The sequence below is a fragment of the Mauremys mutica genome, chromosome 1 (assembly GCF_020497125.1).
Source record: "Mauremys mutica isolate MM-2020 ecotype Southern chromosome 1, ASM2049712v1, whole genome shotgun sequence".
NCBI lineage: Eukaryota > Metazoa > Chordata > Testudines > Geoemydidae > Mauremys > Mauremys mutica.
In genome coordinates this window covers 198,696,221-198,714,433 of record NC_059072.1, presented here as the reverse complement: position 1 = coordinate 198,714,433, position 18,213 = coordinate 198,696,221, and the positions used below count along the sequence as shown (strand labels likewise).

The window sequence follows — 18,213 nt, the reverse complement described above, 5'->3', positions numbered from 1 at the left end:
AGGAGTAGGTTTCCCCTCATGCATGTCAATATATATATATTGGTAGGGGAAGCAGAAGTGGAAAGAAGAGCAGTAGAACATGGACCCTGGAACTGATGGGCAAGATCCCCTGGGAGGCTATTATGAGGGGGAAAGGAGTCCAGGAGAGCTGGCTGTATTTTAAAGAAGCCTTATTGAGGGGGCAGGAACAAACCATCCTGATGTGCAGAAAGAATAGCAAATATGGCAGCCGACCAGCTTGGCTTAACAGAGAAATCTTCAGTGAGTTTAAACACAAAAAGGAAGCTTACAGGAAGTGGAAACTTGGACATTGCTCGAGCATGTAGGGGTGTAATCAGGAAGGCCAAAGCACGGTTGGAGTTGCAGCTAGCAAGGGATGTGAAGGGTAACAAGAAGGGTTTCTACAGGTATGTTACCAACAGGAAGAAGGTCAGGGAATGTGTGGGACCCTTATAGAATGGGGGAGACAACCTAGTGACAGATAATGTGGAAAAAGCTGACGTACTCAATGCTTTTTTTGCTTCAGTCTTCAGACAGAGTCAGCTCTCTCACTGCTGCACTGGGCAGCGCAGTATGTGGAGCAGCTGTCAGTGGTGAAAGAACAGGTTAAGGACTATTTAGAAAAGCTGGACATGCACAAATCCATCGGGCTGGATATAATGCATCTGAGGGAGTTGGCTGATGTGATTGCAGAGCCATTGGCCATTATATTTGAAATCTCATGGTGATCGGGGGAGGTCCCAGATGATTGGAAAAAGGCAAATATAGTGCCCACCTTTAAAAAAGGGAAGAAGGAGAATCCGGGGAATAACAGACCAGTCAGCCTCACCTCAGTCCCTGGAAAAATCATGGAGCAGGTCCTCAAGGAATCCATTTTGAAGCACTTGGAAGAGAGAAAGGTGATCAGGAATAATCAACATGGATTCACCAACAGCAAGTCATGCTGGACCAACCTGATTACTTTCTATGATGAGATAACTGGCTCTGTGGACATGGGGCAAGTGGTGGACGTGATGTATCTTGACTTTAGCAAAGCTTTTGATACGGTCTCCGACAGTATTTTTGCCAAGTTAAAAAAAGTATGGATTGGATTAATTGGACTATAAGGTGGCTAGAAAGCTGGCTAGATCGTCAGGCTCAACGGGTAGTGATCAATGGCTCGATGTCTAGTTGGTAGCCAGTATCAAGCGGAGTGCCCCAGGGGTCAGTCCTGGGGCCGGTTTTGTTCAACATCTTCTTTAAAGATCTGGATGATGGGATGGATTGCACCCTCAGCAAGTTGGTGGATGACACTAAGCTTTGGGGAGAGATAGATACACTAGAGGGTAGGGATAGGGTCCAGAGTGATCTAGACAAATTGGAGGATTGGGCCAAAAGGAATCTGATGAGGTTCAACAACAAGTGCAGAGTCCTGCACTTTGGATGGAAGAATCCCATGCACTGCTACAGGCTGGGGACCGACTGGCTAAGCGGCAGTTCTGCAGAAAAGGACCTGGAGATTACAGTGGACAAGAAGCTGGATATGAGTCAACAGTGTGCCCTTGTTGCCAAGAAGGCTAATGGCATATTGGGCTGCATTAGTAGGAGCATTGCCAGCAGATCGAGGGACGTGATTTTTGCATCCAGTTTTGGGGCCCCCACTACAGAAAGGATGTGGACAAATTGGAGAGAGTCCAGTGGAGGGTAACGAAAATGATTAGGGGGGCTAGGGCATATGACTTATGAGAAGAGGCTGAGGGAACTGGGCTTATTTAATCTGCAAAAGAGAAGAGTGAGCGGGGGATTTGATAGCAGCATTCAACTACCTGAAGGGGGGTTCCAAAGAGGATGGTGCTCGGTTGTTCTCACTGGTGGCAGATGACAGAACAAGTTGCAATGGGGAAGATCTAGGATGATTATTAGGAAACACTATTTCACTAGGAGGGTGGTGAAGCACTGGAATGGGTTATCTTGGGAGATGATGGAATCTTCATCCTTAGAGGCTTTTAAGGCCCAGCTTGACAAAGCCCTGGCTGGGATGATTTAGTTGGGGGTTGGTCCTTTGAGCAGGGGGTTCGACTAGATGACCTTGTGAGGTCTCTTCCAACCCTGATATTCTATGATTCTATGAATAAAAACATCAGAGACCAAATCAGCTAAAAGTTTTTTGACCTCCAAAATCCCTATCCACTCAGCCAGCTCCTTGGCTTTGCAACATGTTCAGAAGTCAACATCTGAGATCTATTGCAGCAAGGAGGAAATGAATTCCAGGTTCAGTAACTCCCCACAAAAAGTCTGGCTACCAAGGCCCAAACATACAAATCTGGGAACTGTCAGCATAAGGTGTCTCACCTGATTGAATTGTTGCACTATGACACACACAGAAGGGATTTTCCATATATTTCTACATTATCATTTAAATATTTAATATTCCATTATATATAGGACCCTTCATTTTCTGTTTTTATTTTATTTAATTTTCCCTGGGAATTTATCAGTGTTTATTACCACAAAAACAAAAACAGGTGAAAATCAGTGCAAAAAACTATTAGTAATTTTTCTGGGTAAATATCTGGGTTTATTTTGGTGGATGGAAAGACAGGAAAAAGGTATTTAGTAGATTAATGCTTTAATGAATGAAATTCAACGTGATTTGCTGAAGAACTAAAGCAGAACTCAAAACACAATGCCACCTCTGAGTTTAAGAAAACCAATATATTTCTAGTCCCCAAATAAATTGTTTTCATTTGAATAAACAGTTTACTGTTGTAAACTTAGAACTATTAGCCTATAAATATTTACATTTAATAATTGGGCCACACCATTTGCAGCGCATACCCTCAACTTCATCCTTTTCTCCTGTTTTTGTTTTTTTTTAAACTTTCAAATACTTCCTTGTGTTCTGAACCATATTCTGATACAGATTTTCATTTTCTTCCCATTTTAGTGTGTCAAATCTTTAAACCGTTATCTTGAAATGTGTACATGGTGGGTGTGAGATTCTGCAGTACCTTCAAACGCGCATGCACTTCAGAGCTTGCGTGCTTGTATATCGTGTGTATCTTCTAGACTAATACATAGCCTTACTTCAACTGGCAGCTTTGCAGATACGCACAGACTAATATATTATCGTAATACATATATGCAATTTATTGTATTTTTCTAATGAAACAAGTTATTTTTCATATATTTGAATTATACAAAAGCAGGGTGAAAATTGGGAAAAAATTGAATAATACTTTTTGTAAAACTCAGGAATTTTTCGGTAAAAAACATTTTAAGCTGAAAACGAAGGGGCTTAAGTGTTTTCCCCAATGATAATATATAATTATCAGGCTACATCAAAATGTTGATTGAGCTCATGTAGCTGGAACACAACATAGTGTTGTGCTACTTAATAGATTGTTAATGGTCTTTCTACTTTGACCATCAATCAATAGTTGTATTTTTAGAAATAATTCTTCAGACTCGCATATAAAGTTCAATTGATGGAAGTTGTTTGTCTCAAGGAGACACTATATATACCCTATGGTCTTTAAGTTTCAGAATTAAAAATATATTGTCTTTTAATTGTTTAAGAAAAACTAATTTGGAATTATTTTAATACATTCCAAGAATGCAGTAGGTTATAAAAGAGTTGCTAATCTCATTTCTTCAGATGAACATCTGTGTCCTTTGATAACCCATTCACATAGATCATAAAAAGTCTTCATACTATAAACATAAAATACATACTTGGTGTTACTTGCAAGGGTATAATGCGGGAAAGCCAGAAGTTCAAAAGTTGTAGCCATATTTGATTCCTTAGTGCCAATAGGATCACAAGCCACAATGGTTTGGGAATATTCATGTTCCATAGTGTCAGTTATTCCATGAGATTGTCATTTTCCTTTTTTTGATAGTTTTAACCTGAAGTATGTTTTCTAAACATTCAGATAATTGAATTCGTAAATGAATAATTCACCATCATTGCAAATAGATCTATTTTTTCCTTTTTTCTAACAATATTTTAGATATATGCAATGTACTGGGAGGGGATTGAAATGATCTTTGTTTGTTTTTGAGTCAGAAAACACATGAATTGCAGTCCCATTACAGTTGCTGTTTTTAAAGTATTGTAATTGGAGAGTTCTATAAAGTTTTAAGCACAATGTACCATGTATCCCAAAGAATGTTATAACCCAAAGGCAATGCCAGGGAGTACGGCTCTACTCTAAAATAATTCCTCAAAGGGATTGGCTGTGCTTCATAGTTTAAAAGGAACTTTTTTTAGTTTTATTGTCAAAACTGCATTGAGATCAATGTCCCTGGCGAGATGTTTCACAAATGTTTTGGATCAGTCTTAATGGATGCCTGAAAATAGCCAAATGCCTCCATTCTTACAAAGAGGATTTTCATCTTAGATGTTCTTTTGAATAGTTTGTGCTGTTAGTTTCCAGGCCTATAAATAACTGAAGTCATTGTTGGCTTATAGCCATTTCACTAATTTCTATGATACTGTGAAAGTATAACAGAGGAAGAGGCAACAGCACAAAAAAATCAAAATGTGAATAACCATACAGTAAAATGGTGTCTGCCCGCTACACATTTCTGCATTTAAACTCAAGAAGATTGTACAACTACTTTGGCTGCTTATGATGGCAGTTTTTCATTAGCATTGTTAGGTTCCTTTTTTCCAAGAACACTCCTCAGTATGCTTGGCAAACTTAGAAAGTCGAAGCAGCTCTACTATGGTTCCATGTCTCCTTGAGAGTTGTCACTTCAGTGGAACCCCGACAGAGACCGTTTAATTACCATTGTAGGCTAGGAGCACTCTAAATGATGCCTTTGATTCTGTTGTTTACAATATATTATAATTTTTTTAAGAAAAAGCAAACAGTCATTGAGCTTATGGAATAAAAGTGTGAATGATTTGGGGGTGGGGCTAAAAGGTTACTGTCAACTTGCAATCTAATGATGTTTTTAAAATGAGTTCAGGCCATATACTTGCCTTTGCATCCCCTTGCTCATTTTTATGCTTTTACAAGCACATTTTCTCTTTTGTTGTGTCAGTGTGTCTGATCTTTCCCTGTTGCTGTGTGCAAAACCCACAAAAACAACGGGAAATTGACAGTTGGCACAATGGAAGGCTACACCGCAGTCAGCCTTGGTAAAAATAAATCTAATCCAAATTGTGCATTAAAATAAATTAGGTTTATTTTTTTGGTTTAGCTGCTTTTTCTAACCACTCTCCCTCTCAAATAGTTGAGTTTAATTGTGGGTTTGCTTAGTGACCTAACAGAACTATATTCTGCACTGCCATTTGGGAGACCTGGATTTGATTATTTCCAGTCTCTTGCTCCCTGAGCCAGCAGGAACTGGAAGCATGCAAAGATGATGAATTCAGCCCCTAAGGAGAGGGGTTCTAGTGAGCAATGGCTCTACTACTGAGTGGGGCTGACAAGCTCTCCAGGGAGCCCTGACAAGTTCTACTTGCCCAGAAAATTGTGGAGATGATGCTAGGCCATGAAGGTTAGTAAGAAATGAGCAGATCTTCAGGATCCTTACAAGGACATGAGGGACTCGAAGAATCAAAACACGGGAGTTTTATCTGCTTTGTTTTACACACAGGATTTCAGGATCAGTTTAACTTGCCACTCTATTGACTTACAGATAATTGCCATTAGTTCAGTCAGTAACTGGGTGAAAACAAAGGGTCTGAGTCTCATCTCATACTAGTTTATAGTGATGTAACTCCATTGACTTCAGTGAAACTATTTCTGACTTAAGTGTAAGTGAGAAGAGAATTGGGCACAAAGTCTCTGAGCGTGCACCTCCGGGAAATATTTTCAGAAGTTGTAAATAGCAATATGTCTCTCTCTGGGATCGCCAAGAGTAGAAATGAAGACTTGTATTCCTAAAGCTCCCGCTTCCTGTCCCCATCAGGATACTGCAGGACATCATAAATGGGCTAAAACATAATAAAAAAAACCCTTTCCTCGGTAAAGTTAAACAAAATTAGTTTGTGGGGAGGGTTCCTGTGTTTTTACCAGAAAACACCTAACTGTTTCTTTCAAGGATTTGACTTATTCTCATGTTGTAGTGAAACAAGTACATACTGTGCAGCAGTTTAAATATTTTGGACTTAGAGGAAGTATATAGCAAAAATAGGAAATTTGGCACTTCCTTAAAAAACAGTAGCAGTTTTTTTTATATATATATATTCCAAGGCTCATGAGAGAGATTTTCAATAGAGGGTGAGTAATAAAAGCCAAGTATAATTATGCATTTAAAAATTTCTAGTTGCAACATTTTTGTGGGGTTTATGAGTTTTCTTCAATCAACACAAAAATGCTACTCATGTTACTAGTTTTGAGTCTTTTGTAGGGCATTGTCTCTTCTGATAAGTGGTTTGGTATCTCAGTGTGTCATGCTGGATTGGTATGGAAACATAACCCATACCATTTAAGAATTAATCCAACAGTTTTTCCATACTGCAGTGATCACTTCTGCTTTTGGTACCCTCCGCTTTCCTGTCTTTCCCTCAGCACCACTTTGCCTCCCATTCAGAGCAAGAACTGCTACTTCTTCATTTATCAATTCTGAATAGAGTTAGTGCTGATTTTGTGAGGGCAGGAAAAAACACAGGGTAAGGGGAATGCCTTACAGACCTCAGCTGACCTGAGGCATGTTTATTTTCTTCTCCAGAATGCTCTGCTTGTCTCACAGTAGGAACTGCAAAAAAAAGGAAAAAAAAAAAGAAACATGGGTGAAACAGATAGAACTTAAAGCTTTCAAAAATTGCAGCGGTGATTAATTAAAATCTCTCCATCTTGGAGAGTGAATGATTTAGGTTTATCTTCAGCATGAGTGTATCATAGCTTTGAGGGGCCATCACTTACTGTCAAGTTTAAAAAAAATACATAACAGAAGTCTTTGGTGGTGACTAACAAACTGTGTCAGTTTCTCCCTACTCTCTGGGATTTTAATAAATTCTATATAACCTTTGTTCTGTAATAGGAATTGTTTACAGATATTTGCTATTGCATTTGATCTTAACCAATAGCTTTGTGGGGTAGTGTGAATGTCAACTTGAATTCTTAGGATCTAATTCTGCCCTGTTTCATAATCTGTACAAGCCTACTGGAGTCACGGGGATTGCATGGGCCGTAACTCAAGTCAGAATTTGGCTCGTAGTCTATAAGGAGTTGAATATTCTGCCATTCTCTCTGCGCTTGATCTCAATGTTTTTATCCTTAGGGGAATTCCTTCTTTCCTAAGGATTAAGGAGGAGTTGCCAGGAGCTCTGTGCTGGGGGGTTGGAGGGTGGCTGATGCCAAGAGTCTGGCCCAGATCAGGACTTGCTTAGAATGAATCCCAACCCACATTTCCTCCTCCACTATGAAGCCTTCTTTCCTCTGAATTTGCTTCTGGTACAAGCTAGCTCACACTCACTATCCCTCCCGACCCTTTCCGTCCAGGCTGGGAAACTAGCAGTGGGGTGGAGTGCACAAAGTCAAACAGAGCAGAACAGAATCAGCACATTCTTGGTGGGTTGTGTGTACCTTTTAAAAAAAACAAAACAGAAAAACTGTGTGGGCTGCCATACTTAACTGAAATCAAGCTAGTGTGAATGAACCATTCTGCATGTGCTAGAATATTTCAGATATTCATGAGTGTACAGGTATTAAGATCAAATAGCCAGAGGTGTGCAGAGCAGAAGGTGCAATCATTCACATACACCTGTGGTTGTTACAACTGAACGTATGTGCATTCATTTCTTGTAGCCACAGGTATGTGCATCAGAAGGTGCAGCCATTCTGATACACACACCTGTGGTAGGTGTGTGCGTGAGGATGCTAGTATAATCAAATATAATCAGCAGTGGTTGCTGGCATGGTTAGTTAATATCCTTTATTTTAATTAGGTTTTTGGGGTATCCCTCTCATAGGGCAAAACAGGTCACTGTAAACGGGGTCATGGATACTGGGACAGTAGCAGACCTTGGTTCCTAGGGTTCTGTGCATGGCAAAGAACACTGACCCCAGCTCTTGTAAGGGTTATGTGGAGTTTTAATGGTTTAACTTTAGGCTGCTAATATTTGCACACTCTCAAAAAAAAAAAAATTTCTTTGCTCCTGGGTTAGAATTTCAGCTTTATGGCAGTTGTGCTATTGAAGCCCACAGTGTTTGATGTGGGAAACCAGCAGACATGTGACTGTTTACAAAGAACCTTAGAGCTCAATCCAAAATCACTATAGGCAGTGGGCAGATTCCCACTGACATCAATGAGCTTTGGAGGAGGGCCTGCGAGAGCCCTAGAAAATCTCTGCTACAAGACGTCTGCTTCACAAATGTTGCAAAATTGTTTTCATTGTGTGGTTGAACTGATCACTTCCAAGCTTGTCTGTGCTCAGCCATGTGACCAGGGGCGGCTCTAGACATTTCGCCGCCCCAAGCAGGGCGGCACGCTGCGAGGGGCGCTCTGCCGGTCACCGGTCCCACGGCTCTGGTGGACCTCCTGCAGACGTGCCTGTGGATGCTCCACCGAAGCCGCGCAGGACCAGCGAACCCTCAGCAGGCACGTCTGTGGGAGGTCCACCGGAGCCGCCTGCTGCCCTCCCAGCGACCGGCAGAGCGCCCCCCGCAGCATGCCGCCCTAAGCACGCGCTTGGCGTGCTGGGGTCTGGAGCCGCCCCTGCATGTGACTATGAGAGAGGTTACACAAGGTTTCTGTGTGTTTGATTTTTAAGCTTCACAATGTTTATACTGAAGTCAGGTCAGTTGAATGGTTTCTAAACCTGTTTTCATTCCCTACCTCCCAGGCACATACATTTTTATGCTTTCTCAAGTGCTTCAGGTTCTCACTTGAGAATAAGGAAAAGCTCTAAACTATTTTAATGCTGCACCACACCTTCTGTATTGTCTTCTTCATGACACCTTTCAAGCGGCAGTGCGCAGCTTGGCTGATCTCAATAGAGTCTTGCAAAACCTCTGTAGTGCAGCCTTCATGATTTTGGCTTCAGTGTCAGACAACTGTTGTACACGCACCAGCTGAGCAGATTTTGATGAAAGGCCTGGGTTTCAAAAGGATTCATTTTCAACCTCTTTCAAGCCTGGCACAGGGATTTCTGATCATTAACTTTGGGTTCCTGGGTGGCCTAGTTATTTCAAAGGAGCAAATTATTAATTTAAAACAGATCCATGCAAACTTGGAACAAAACCTTCCAGCTAACTTAATATTTCATGTTTGTTGTAATTGAATACAATGTTTTCAAATGCAAATGTCATTCACATAGACAGGCATGTAATATAAACCTAATATGTAATGCCTTCAAGACACACACAGTCAGCCAACTAACTTGCAAGCTCTCCTTTGTAATATTTTCTTCTTATGCAGCTCCACTGAGTAGCAGCATGGAGTGTACGGCTGAGACTTCATCTTGTTATTAACTCCTGGCAATCCCTCCTGTAGTGCTGCTGGTGACCTATGCCACACAGGTTAATTGTGTCTCTGCCTTTAGCCAGCAAACAAAGTAGATCTTGGCTATATTTCTACTTATTGTTTCAGCTTATGTATCCCTCTGCTAGCTAACAAGAGTCAGTCACTTTTTCACATTGCTCCTGCAATGGTAAAAGAGAATAGGAATGGTACTGAAAGTGGCTTTCTCAGTACAGACCATTTTATGTTTAGTTATCCTACACGGGTATTCGCTATAAAAATTGTAAGTAATTTGTTATAGCATCTCTTACACTTGTTCCTCATTTATTTTCAGTTTCTTACACCAAATTTTGTTTTCAGCATGAACTGTAACATCAATGAAACTGAAAGGATCTGCTCACTGCATCTTAGTTCTACCAAAAACGCTCAGGAAATAACAATGAACTCAAAGCTGATTAATTTTCTCCTGTTGTGATGCTAAACAACAACCAGTACAGTACTGGGAAGCAAATGAGAGACTCACTGAAACTTCACCCAATCTACTGGCTGTGAAGCTTTAGATTTTAAATAAAAATGAAATAGCAAGTTGAACTCAAGTTATAAAGAAGAAAGGGAAACTTCCCTCAAGCAGGAGTGAGTCATGGTTTCCAATCTTATGCAAAAAAAAAACCCTTCTACACTAGGCAATCCTGATTTTTCCTTCTCTCATCATCACTTGTCACACCGACTTAATACAAATGTATCCCTCTAATGTTTTATTTAAATACACTTAAATACTTGTCTGTAAGAACATTTGCAGGGTGCCGCTCTACAGAGACAGCGGTGGATTGTGGAACAGCTGCTGTTTCCGATCCATAGAAGTGCTTTTACCCAGTTGGGGCCTTTGGATGTTATCATAATTTAAATATTTACAACTGATCTAAGAATCTGATATGGCCCCTGCCACCATCAGAGCTGAGCCACCTCACAACCTCCCTCTGAGAGTGGGAAGTGCTATTATCCTCATATTGTTGATGGTAACCTGGGGTACAAAGAGAAAGAACTTGTCCATGTCACCCAAGTAGCTTACCTTACCTGGCAACTTGCAACATACATTGATTGGTTTTGGCTAAACTTTGAGCAGTAATTGATACCATTAACTACATTGAGAGTAACACCTGAAAGGGCCCAAACTCTCACATTCCTGCTTGAGAAGAACGAGTGAATTGAAAACTCAACCTCCTTATCACAAATTCTGGTGGAAATAGGTCTGCTAAATCCATTAGGAGCAAGTACTCTCAAGAGAGGGTACGTCTACACTACGGGACTATTCCGAATTTGCATAAACCGGTTTTGTAAAACAGATTTTATAAAATCAAGTGCGCGCGGCCACACTAAACACATTAAATCGGTGGTGTGCGTCCATGGTCCGAGGCTAGCGTCGATTTCTGGAGCGTTGCACTGTGGGTAGCTATCCCGTAGCTATCCCATAGTTCCCGCAGCCTCCCCCGCCCCTTGGCATTTCCGGGTTGAGATCCCAGTGCCTGATGGGGCAAAAATCATTTTCGCGGGTGGTTCTGGGTACAGCCTCACCCCTCCCTCCCTCCCTGACAGCGGCAGACAACCGTTTCGCGCCTTTTTTGCTTGGTGAACCGTGCAGACGCCATAGCACAGCAAGCATGGACCCTGCTCAGCTCCATACCGCAATCGTGGATGTTTTAAACACCTCGCGCACTCTCGTGCAGTATATGCTGAACCAGGACCTTCGAACCGAGGCGAGTAAGAGGCGGATACGGCAGCGCGGCGATGACAGTGATGAGGACGTGGACACAGAATTATCTCAAACAGCGGGCCCCGGCGCTTTGGAGATCCTGATGGTAATGGGGCAGATTCTATCCATTGAACGCCGATTTTGGGCCCGGGAAACAAGCACTGACTGGTGGGACCGCATTGTGTTGCAGGTGTGGGACGATTCCCAGTGGCTGCGAAACTTTCGCATGCGTAAGGGCACTTTCATGGAACTTTGTGACTTGCTTGCCCCGGCCCTGAAACGCCATAATACCAAGATGAGAGCAGCCCTCACAGTAGAGAAGCGAGTGGCGATAGCCCTGTGGAAGCTTGCAACGCCAGACAGCTACCGGTCAGTCGGGAATCAATTTGGAGTTGGAAAATCTACTGTGGGGGCTGCTGTGATGCAAGTAGCCAAAGCAATCACTAAGCTGCTGCTACGAAAGGTTGTGACTCTGGGAAACGTGCAGGCCATAGTGGATGGCTTTGCTGCAATGGGATTCCCTAACTGTGGGGGGGCGATAGATGGAACCCATATCCCTATCTTGGCACCGCAGCACCAGGGCACCCAGTACGTAAACCGGAAGGGGTACTTTTCAATGGTGCTGCAAGCACTGGTGGATCACAAGGGACGTTTCACAAACATCCACGCGGGATGGCCAGGGAGGGTTCATGACGCTCGCGTATTCAGAAGCACTACTCTGTTTAAACGGCTGCAGCAAGGGACTTACTTCCCAGACCAGAAAATAACAGTTGGGGATGTTGAAATGCCTGTCGTTATCCTGGGGGACCCAGCCTACCCCTTGATGCCATGGCTCATGAAGCCATACACAGGCAGCCTGGACAGTGGTCAGGATCTGTTCAATTACAGGCTGAGCAAGTGCAGAATGGTGGTGGAATGTGCATTTGGCCGTTTAAAGGCGCGCTGGCGCACATTACTGACTCGCTCAGACCTCAGCCAAACCAATGTCCCCTATGTTATTGCTGCTTGCTGTATTCTCCACAATCTCTGTGAGAGTAAGGGGGAGACCTTTATGGCGGGGTGGGAGGCTGAGGCAAATCACCTGGCCGCTGATTACGCGCAGCCAGACACCAGGGAGATTAGAAGAGCACACCAGGAAGCGGTGCGCATCAGAGAAGCTTTGAAAACGAGCTTCATCAATGGCCAGGGTACAGTGTGACTGCTGTGTTTGTTGATGAACACCCAACCCCCTTGATTGACTCAGTCCCTGTAAGCAACTCCCCCTCCCCCTTCGAGTACAGCTTACTTATGCAAATAAAGTCACTCTCATTTAAAAAGCATGAATTCTTTATTGATTCATTATAAAAAGAGGGAGAGAAGTAAGGGTGTGCTTTGGGAGGAGGAAAGGAGGGATGGAGAAGGCCATTAAAAAATAATTCAGAGTAACGGCATCCTTCTGGTTGGGCTGTCCACGGGGGTGGAGTGGGCGGGTGCACGGAGCCTCCCCCCACGCGTTCTTACACGTCTGGGTGAGGAGGCTAAGGAACATGGTGAGGGGGGAGGGTGGTTATACAGGGGCTGCAGCGGCACTCTGTGATCCTGCTGCCGTTCCTGAAGCTCCACAAGACACCGGAGCATGTCAGTTTGATCACGCAGCAGCCCCAGAGTTGCATCCCGCCACCGCTGATCTTCCTGCCGCCACCGCTGATTTTCCTGCCGGTCTTCCTGCCGCCACCTCTCATCTCGGTTGTCCCTCCTGTCCTCACGTTCATCCCTCCTGTCCTCACGTTCACTGGCCTCTTTCCTGTAATTTGAAACCACGTCCTTCCACTCATTCAGATGAGCTCTTTCATTGCGTGTAACTTCCATAATATCCGAGAACATCTCATCTCGCGTCTTCTTTTTCCTCCGCCTTATCTGTGCTAGCCTTTGGGATGGAGGAGGGACGCTTGAAAAATTTGCAGCTGCATGAGGGAGATAAATATTTAGAAAGATACATTTTACAGAACAATGGTTATACTCTTTCACAGTGAAAAGCACTATTCACCTTACATAGCACATGTGATTTCCCTACAAGGTCGCATTTTTCATCTTAATAGTGACTGCTTGCATCTCTGGGGTTACAGATCTCAGACACAGGTCCAGGCATCAGGATTCAGCTTGCATGCGGCCATGGTAAGCCACTGTCTCAGTGATTTACCCCTCCCCCACCAACGCATGGCTAATACCACGCTAGCTCCCTGCTAATCAACAACCTTCCCCCTCCCCCCCACCCACTGCTTGTCCGGTAGCTTGGGGAAGATCACCTCGCCAGTGACCAAACAGAAAAGATCATCGGCATTTCACTCCTCCCCTCCCCCCGCTTCGCTACGTGCAGGAAAGTGGTTTTTTTAAGCTGCTGCATTCCACGAACCCAGTAGAAAAATGGCCACCCCCCTTACTTAAATTCCTGATTTTTAACCAGGTTATCCTGAACGATATCACTTTGCTGAGGATAACAGAACAAGATAAAGAGCGGATGCTTCTTGAATGCCAGCAGTCACCGGGACCATACGCTGCGATGCTTTGCCACGCAATGATACCTGATTACTTGCTACATGCATGGCATGGTAAAGTGTCCTACCATGGTGGGCGGAACAAGGATGCCTTGCCCAGAAACCTTCTGCAAAGGCTTCTGGAGTACCTACAGGAGCGCTTCATCGAGATGTCCCTGGAGGATTTCCTCTCAATCCCCGGACATGTTAACAAACTTTTCTAAGTAACTATACTGTCTGCGAATGCATCCCAAGTCCTCTGGGCAAATCAATCATTAAAAAAGGCTTGCTTAAAAAACACTGTTTGCTATTTGCAAAGGTACACTCACCAGAGCTCCCTTCCAGGGCGTCATTCTCTGGAATAGTTGCTTGTGAGGGCTGGGAGCAGGGTAATTCCGTCAGGGTGATAAAAAGCTCCTGGCTGCTGGGGTTCACGGAGTGCTGTGTGCTCTCTGCGAGGTCTTCCTCTTCTTCTTCCTCTTCATCTCCCCGTCTGCATAATCCTCAGACATGGCAGAGATTACAACCCCCACCTCGGAATCCACAGTCAGGGGTGGGGTACTTGTGGCGCAGCCCCCTAAAATTGCATGCAGCTCATCATAGAAGCGGCATGTTTTTTCGACCTGCCCCGGACCTTCCGTTTGCTTCTTTGGTTTTCTGGTAGGCTTGTCTGAGCTCCTTAACTTTCACTCTGCACTGCACGGAGTCCCTGCTGTGGCCTTTATCCGTCATAGCCTTAGAAATTCTTTCAAATACTTTTTCATTTCGTCTTTTGGAACGCAGTTCTGTTAGCACTGAATCCTCTCCCCATATAGCGATCAGATCCATTACCTCCCGAGCGGTCCATGCTGGGGCTCTTTTTCGATTCTCAGGAGACTGCATTGTTAACTGTGCTGATGAGCTGTGCGTGGTCACCTGTGCTGATGAGATGAGATCTCCACGCTGGGGAAGCAGGAAATGAATTTCAAAAGTTCGCGGGGCTTTTCCTGTCTACCTGGCCAGTGCATCCGAGTTGAGAATGCTGTCCAGAGCGGTCAGTGGTGCACTGTGGGATAGCTCCCGGAGGCCAATACCGTCGATTGCGGCCACACTAACCCTATTCCGATATGTTAATACCGATATTAGCGCTACTCCTCTCGTCGGGCAGGAGTACAGAAACCGATTTAAAGAGCCATTAAAATCGATATAAGGTGCCTCCTAGTGTGGACGGTTGTGGCGTTAAATCGGTTTTAGGCTCCTAAAACCGATTTAAACGCCTAGTGTAGACCAGGCCAGAGTGAAGAAGAAATTACTAACCTTCATTTTGATAGAGATGATTTTCACCCTAGCAGAGCAGAGAATTGGCAGCCTGGAAGAAATAAACCACCTCCAAATTTTGATTCTGGTAAGAGGTTAACTAAGCACAATGATGATGAAGCTAAGATCTTGCTTAGCCAAACTGGAACTTCAAAATGCCCACTGCTGGACTCACATGGGCGTTGTCAGGTAACACATTGGCTTTCCTTTGTCTGCTGCCATCTTGGATGTTACCTTGTCAAGCATGATCATGGCTGCCAGCTGAGTTGTGGAGAGATTGGCCTAGTTTGTGTTTAATGTACAAAATATCCTTGAATAGGAAAATGTGTGGTCAAAAGTCAAATGCTTATGGAAGAAATAAAGAGACAATAGTCAGATGTGTCAACAGGGCTCCTTCAAGTATGCTGATAAGTAAAAATCTGGGTTGAAGGACTAAGCCCAGAGCTTTAGAATGCTGTCAAATGCAGTCACGTACAGGGCCAAACAAAGGAAGAGACACCGAGAGGCTGGGAAGTAAAAAGGTTTGAAGAATCTTCAACTGTCATGAAAAATGTGGTGGGCTGAGGGGGTTTCATTTCTAAAGTAGCCTAAATTACAGCTGTGGAAAGGAAGTGCGGGGTGCTGAAACGCTTCAGCAGGAGAAAGGCTCCAAAGGATTGTGGGGCTGCTTTGAGGCAGTCTATGCATTGCAGTACAGCAGAAAAGGACGATGTAAGCACATTGGCCAGATCTGCAGCTGGTATAAATCAGCATAGCTCTACTGATGTCAGTGAAGTTGCACTGATATATATATATATAGCAGCTGAGGATCTGGCCTCCTGTCTTTAGTCCAAACTTCAAGCTGTTCCTGGGAACTGGTTTTAGGGCTGAGTCAACTAACAACAATGAAAACATAAACCCGGGTCTAAGCTCTCTCCTTACACTTCGCTGCAGATGCATCTCTCTCTTAGGCCAGGTCTACACTTGAAACTGTTATTGCTAGAGTACTGTCTCTTAATGGTATGATATGTAGAGACATTTTTGTACTGGCAAAACCATTAGAGCAGACGCAGTTATGCTGGCATTAAAATGCTTTCACTGGTACAGCTTATTTAGTGTGAGAAATTGGTATAAGCTATACCGCCAAAAGCACTTTTTTGCCAGCATCGTGTGCCTCTACACTAGGAGGTTTTGCTGATGTAGCTGTACCAGAATAGCTGTACCCACAGATCTTTCCTAGCGTAATGCAGGGTAGGCCTTAATCTGGTCAAAGAACTACTCCCATCTCTTCATAGGCAGGGTAAAGTTAATGAACCACAGCTGCCGCCCTGAGTCAGCTGGACTCAGGCAGCACTTCCCTGTGGGGATAACTCCTACTTACAGGGTGGGTCAACAGAAAAACCTGGCCTTCTCGGGCTAAAATAAAAATAAAAAAAATCTTCCACTTTGCAGTTCACCTTGCAAAGACCAAGTAATTCACTACATCTTTTCCAAACCAAAACCTGTTAAAGAAATGCATTAACCATAATAACTCTGCTGTGGCAAGGGGGCTCTCAAGTCCCAGCTAACGAAAAACTAGTGCGATCTCAAATGTACCCTGTATTGCATGCTTAACACAATGTGCGTAATTTGGAAAAGTGGCCTAGCTCAATGAAGTGGGCTAATGTCATCCTTTCCCATCTCCTTAATCTGTGCTCCTTCCCTTAACAGGACAGTAATCAGCGTTCAGCTTTTCCAGTTCAGCATCTGATTGCTGCTAAGCCAGTTGAGCAAGTCCCCCTTCTCTTTTATAATTTTTCCCCCAAACTCAATTTTGAGTTTAAAACAAGCCATATTTTTTTCTTTCAGAGGATTCATATAACTACATTGTACATGGGGACTGAACAGGGACAGCATGGTGACCTCATAAGTATTAGCACTAGGAAGTGACATTTTTCCTCCTTTTGTTCTGCTAGGTCCCTACAGACTGTAGTTTAAATATTGGAGACATTCTACTTAAAGGGAGGAAGACTGCATTTTCAATGTAGATAAATTTCTGATTTAATTTTCTGGGTGATTGAACTAAATCAAACATGATTAGCCCATGAACACTTTTGAAGTGAAGATTGTGACCTTTATCAAAGAGCCTCATGGAGAATAACTTGAAATCAAGTTATCAGGCTCTAAAAATATACATTAGCAAAAATGAACTGAGGTCAAATAAATGGCCACAAGAGTCACAAAAATATTTGTCTAACATGCTACCAATCCTAAGGGGCGGGAGGGAAGGGGGGTGTTATTTTGGCTCTTACAGAATTAAAAGGTTGCTAAACTCAAGGACAGACAGATGTGACAACTCAATATGCCTCAGGTAAGTGCTCTATGACACTTTAATTTTTAAGCCTTTTCTCAACAGCACATGACAGTAAAGGTCCTGATGCCAGTTTACACTTCTTACCCATGTACACTTCTTCCCTGCAAATGGATTCTTTTTTTTCAGTGGGGAGGGCGTATGCGCGTGCTACCTGCATGCAGAAAAAAGAGCCACACTGTGATGCTCCTACTCATGTTGACTAGCACCTTACTCTTGCTATTGAAATCAATGGGCCTACGTGTGGAGTAAAGCTTCAGCATACATCAGGGACTCGTGCTCTAGGCCTGTGTGCATTCTGCATGAGCATTAAGTGGGGTTTGGCTAACCCTGGTTCTGAACGAATACAACACAGGTTTGAGAAAAAACATGACTTCGCTGCGGCTTAACTGCAAGGGCTCCCACATTTTGTACCTCTTTTGCATACAACCCTCAAGAACCAAACCTGTTAACCTGCCTAACGCTAGCAGGATTTTAGCTCCAGCTATAGTGAGCTCAGTTATATAGTGGTTTACTGGGGGGCAAGGTTGGGTTGGGTTGGAGCACTAGCAGAAGGGCCTCAGGGAGCCCTGGATGGTTTTGTCTAGCCCTGCCTTCCTCATTAATAATACAACTATTTTACATTGCTATAGCACATGGCAATTCCAAAGTACTGTAGAAGCCTGCCCTAATTAACTGTTAACTAATAAATGCCATGTCCTTATGGAACACAAATACCTAATCCTCTATTATTCTGCTTCATTACTTTTCTTTCTGCAAAGGTGTGTGTGTTTTCCAGTTATTTACAGGAATTCATCTTCAAGTAGGCCATTAAAAAACCAAACAAACTATAAATCCTTGCAGAATTTGTTCCACACTGAGTAAGATAGTCAAGGGTTTGAAACAGTCCTTTTATTATTTATATATATATATTTTACTTTACAAAT

At 43.3% G+C, this 18,213-nt stretch overlaps 1 protein-coding gene across 1 annotated transcript in view; it reads left to right on the top strand.

The window, feature by feature from the left end:
- The window catches only part of LOC123362054 (cilia- and flagella-associated protein 298-like), a 28,893-nt gene extending 18,799 nt beyond the window's left edge, over positions 1-10,094 (top strand). The window contains exon 8 of the mRNA XM_045002334.1: positions 9,760-10,094. Within this exon, the coding sequence (XP_044858269.1) occupies positions 9,760-9,771 (12 nt within the window). The 3' untranslated portion in view covers positions 9,772-10,094. The remainder of the gene's footprint in view (positions 1-9,759) is intronic.
- Positions 10,095-18,213: the final 8,119 nt, after the last annotated feature.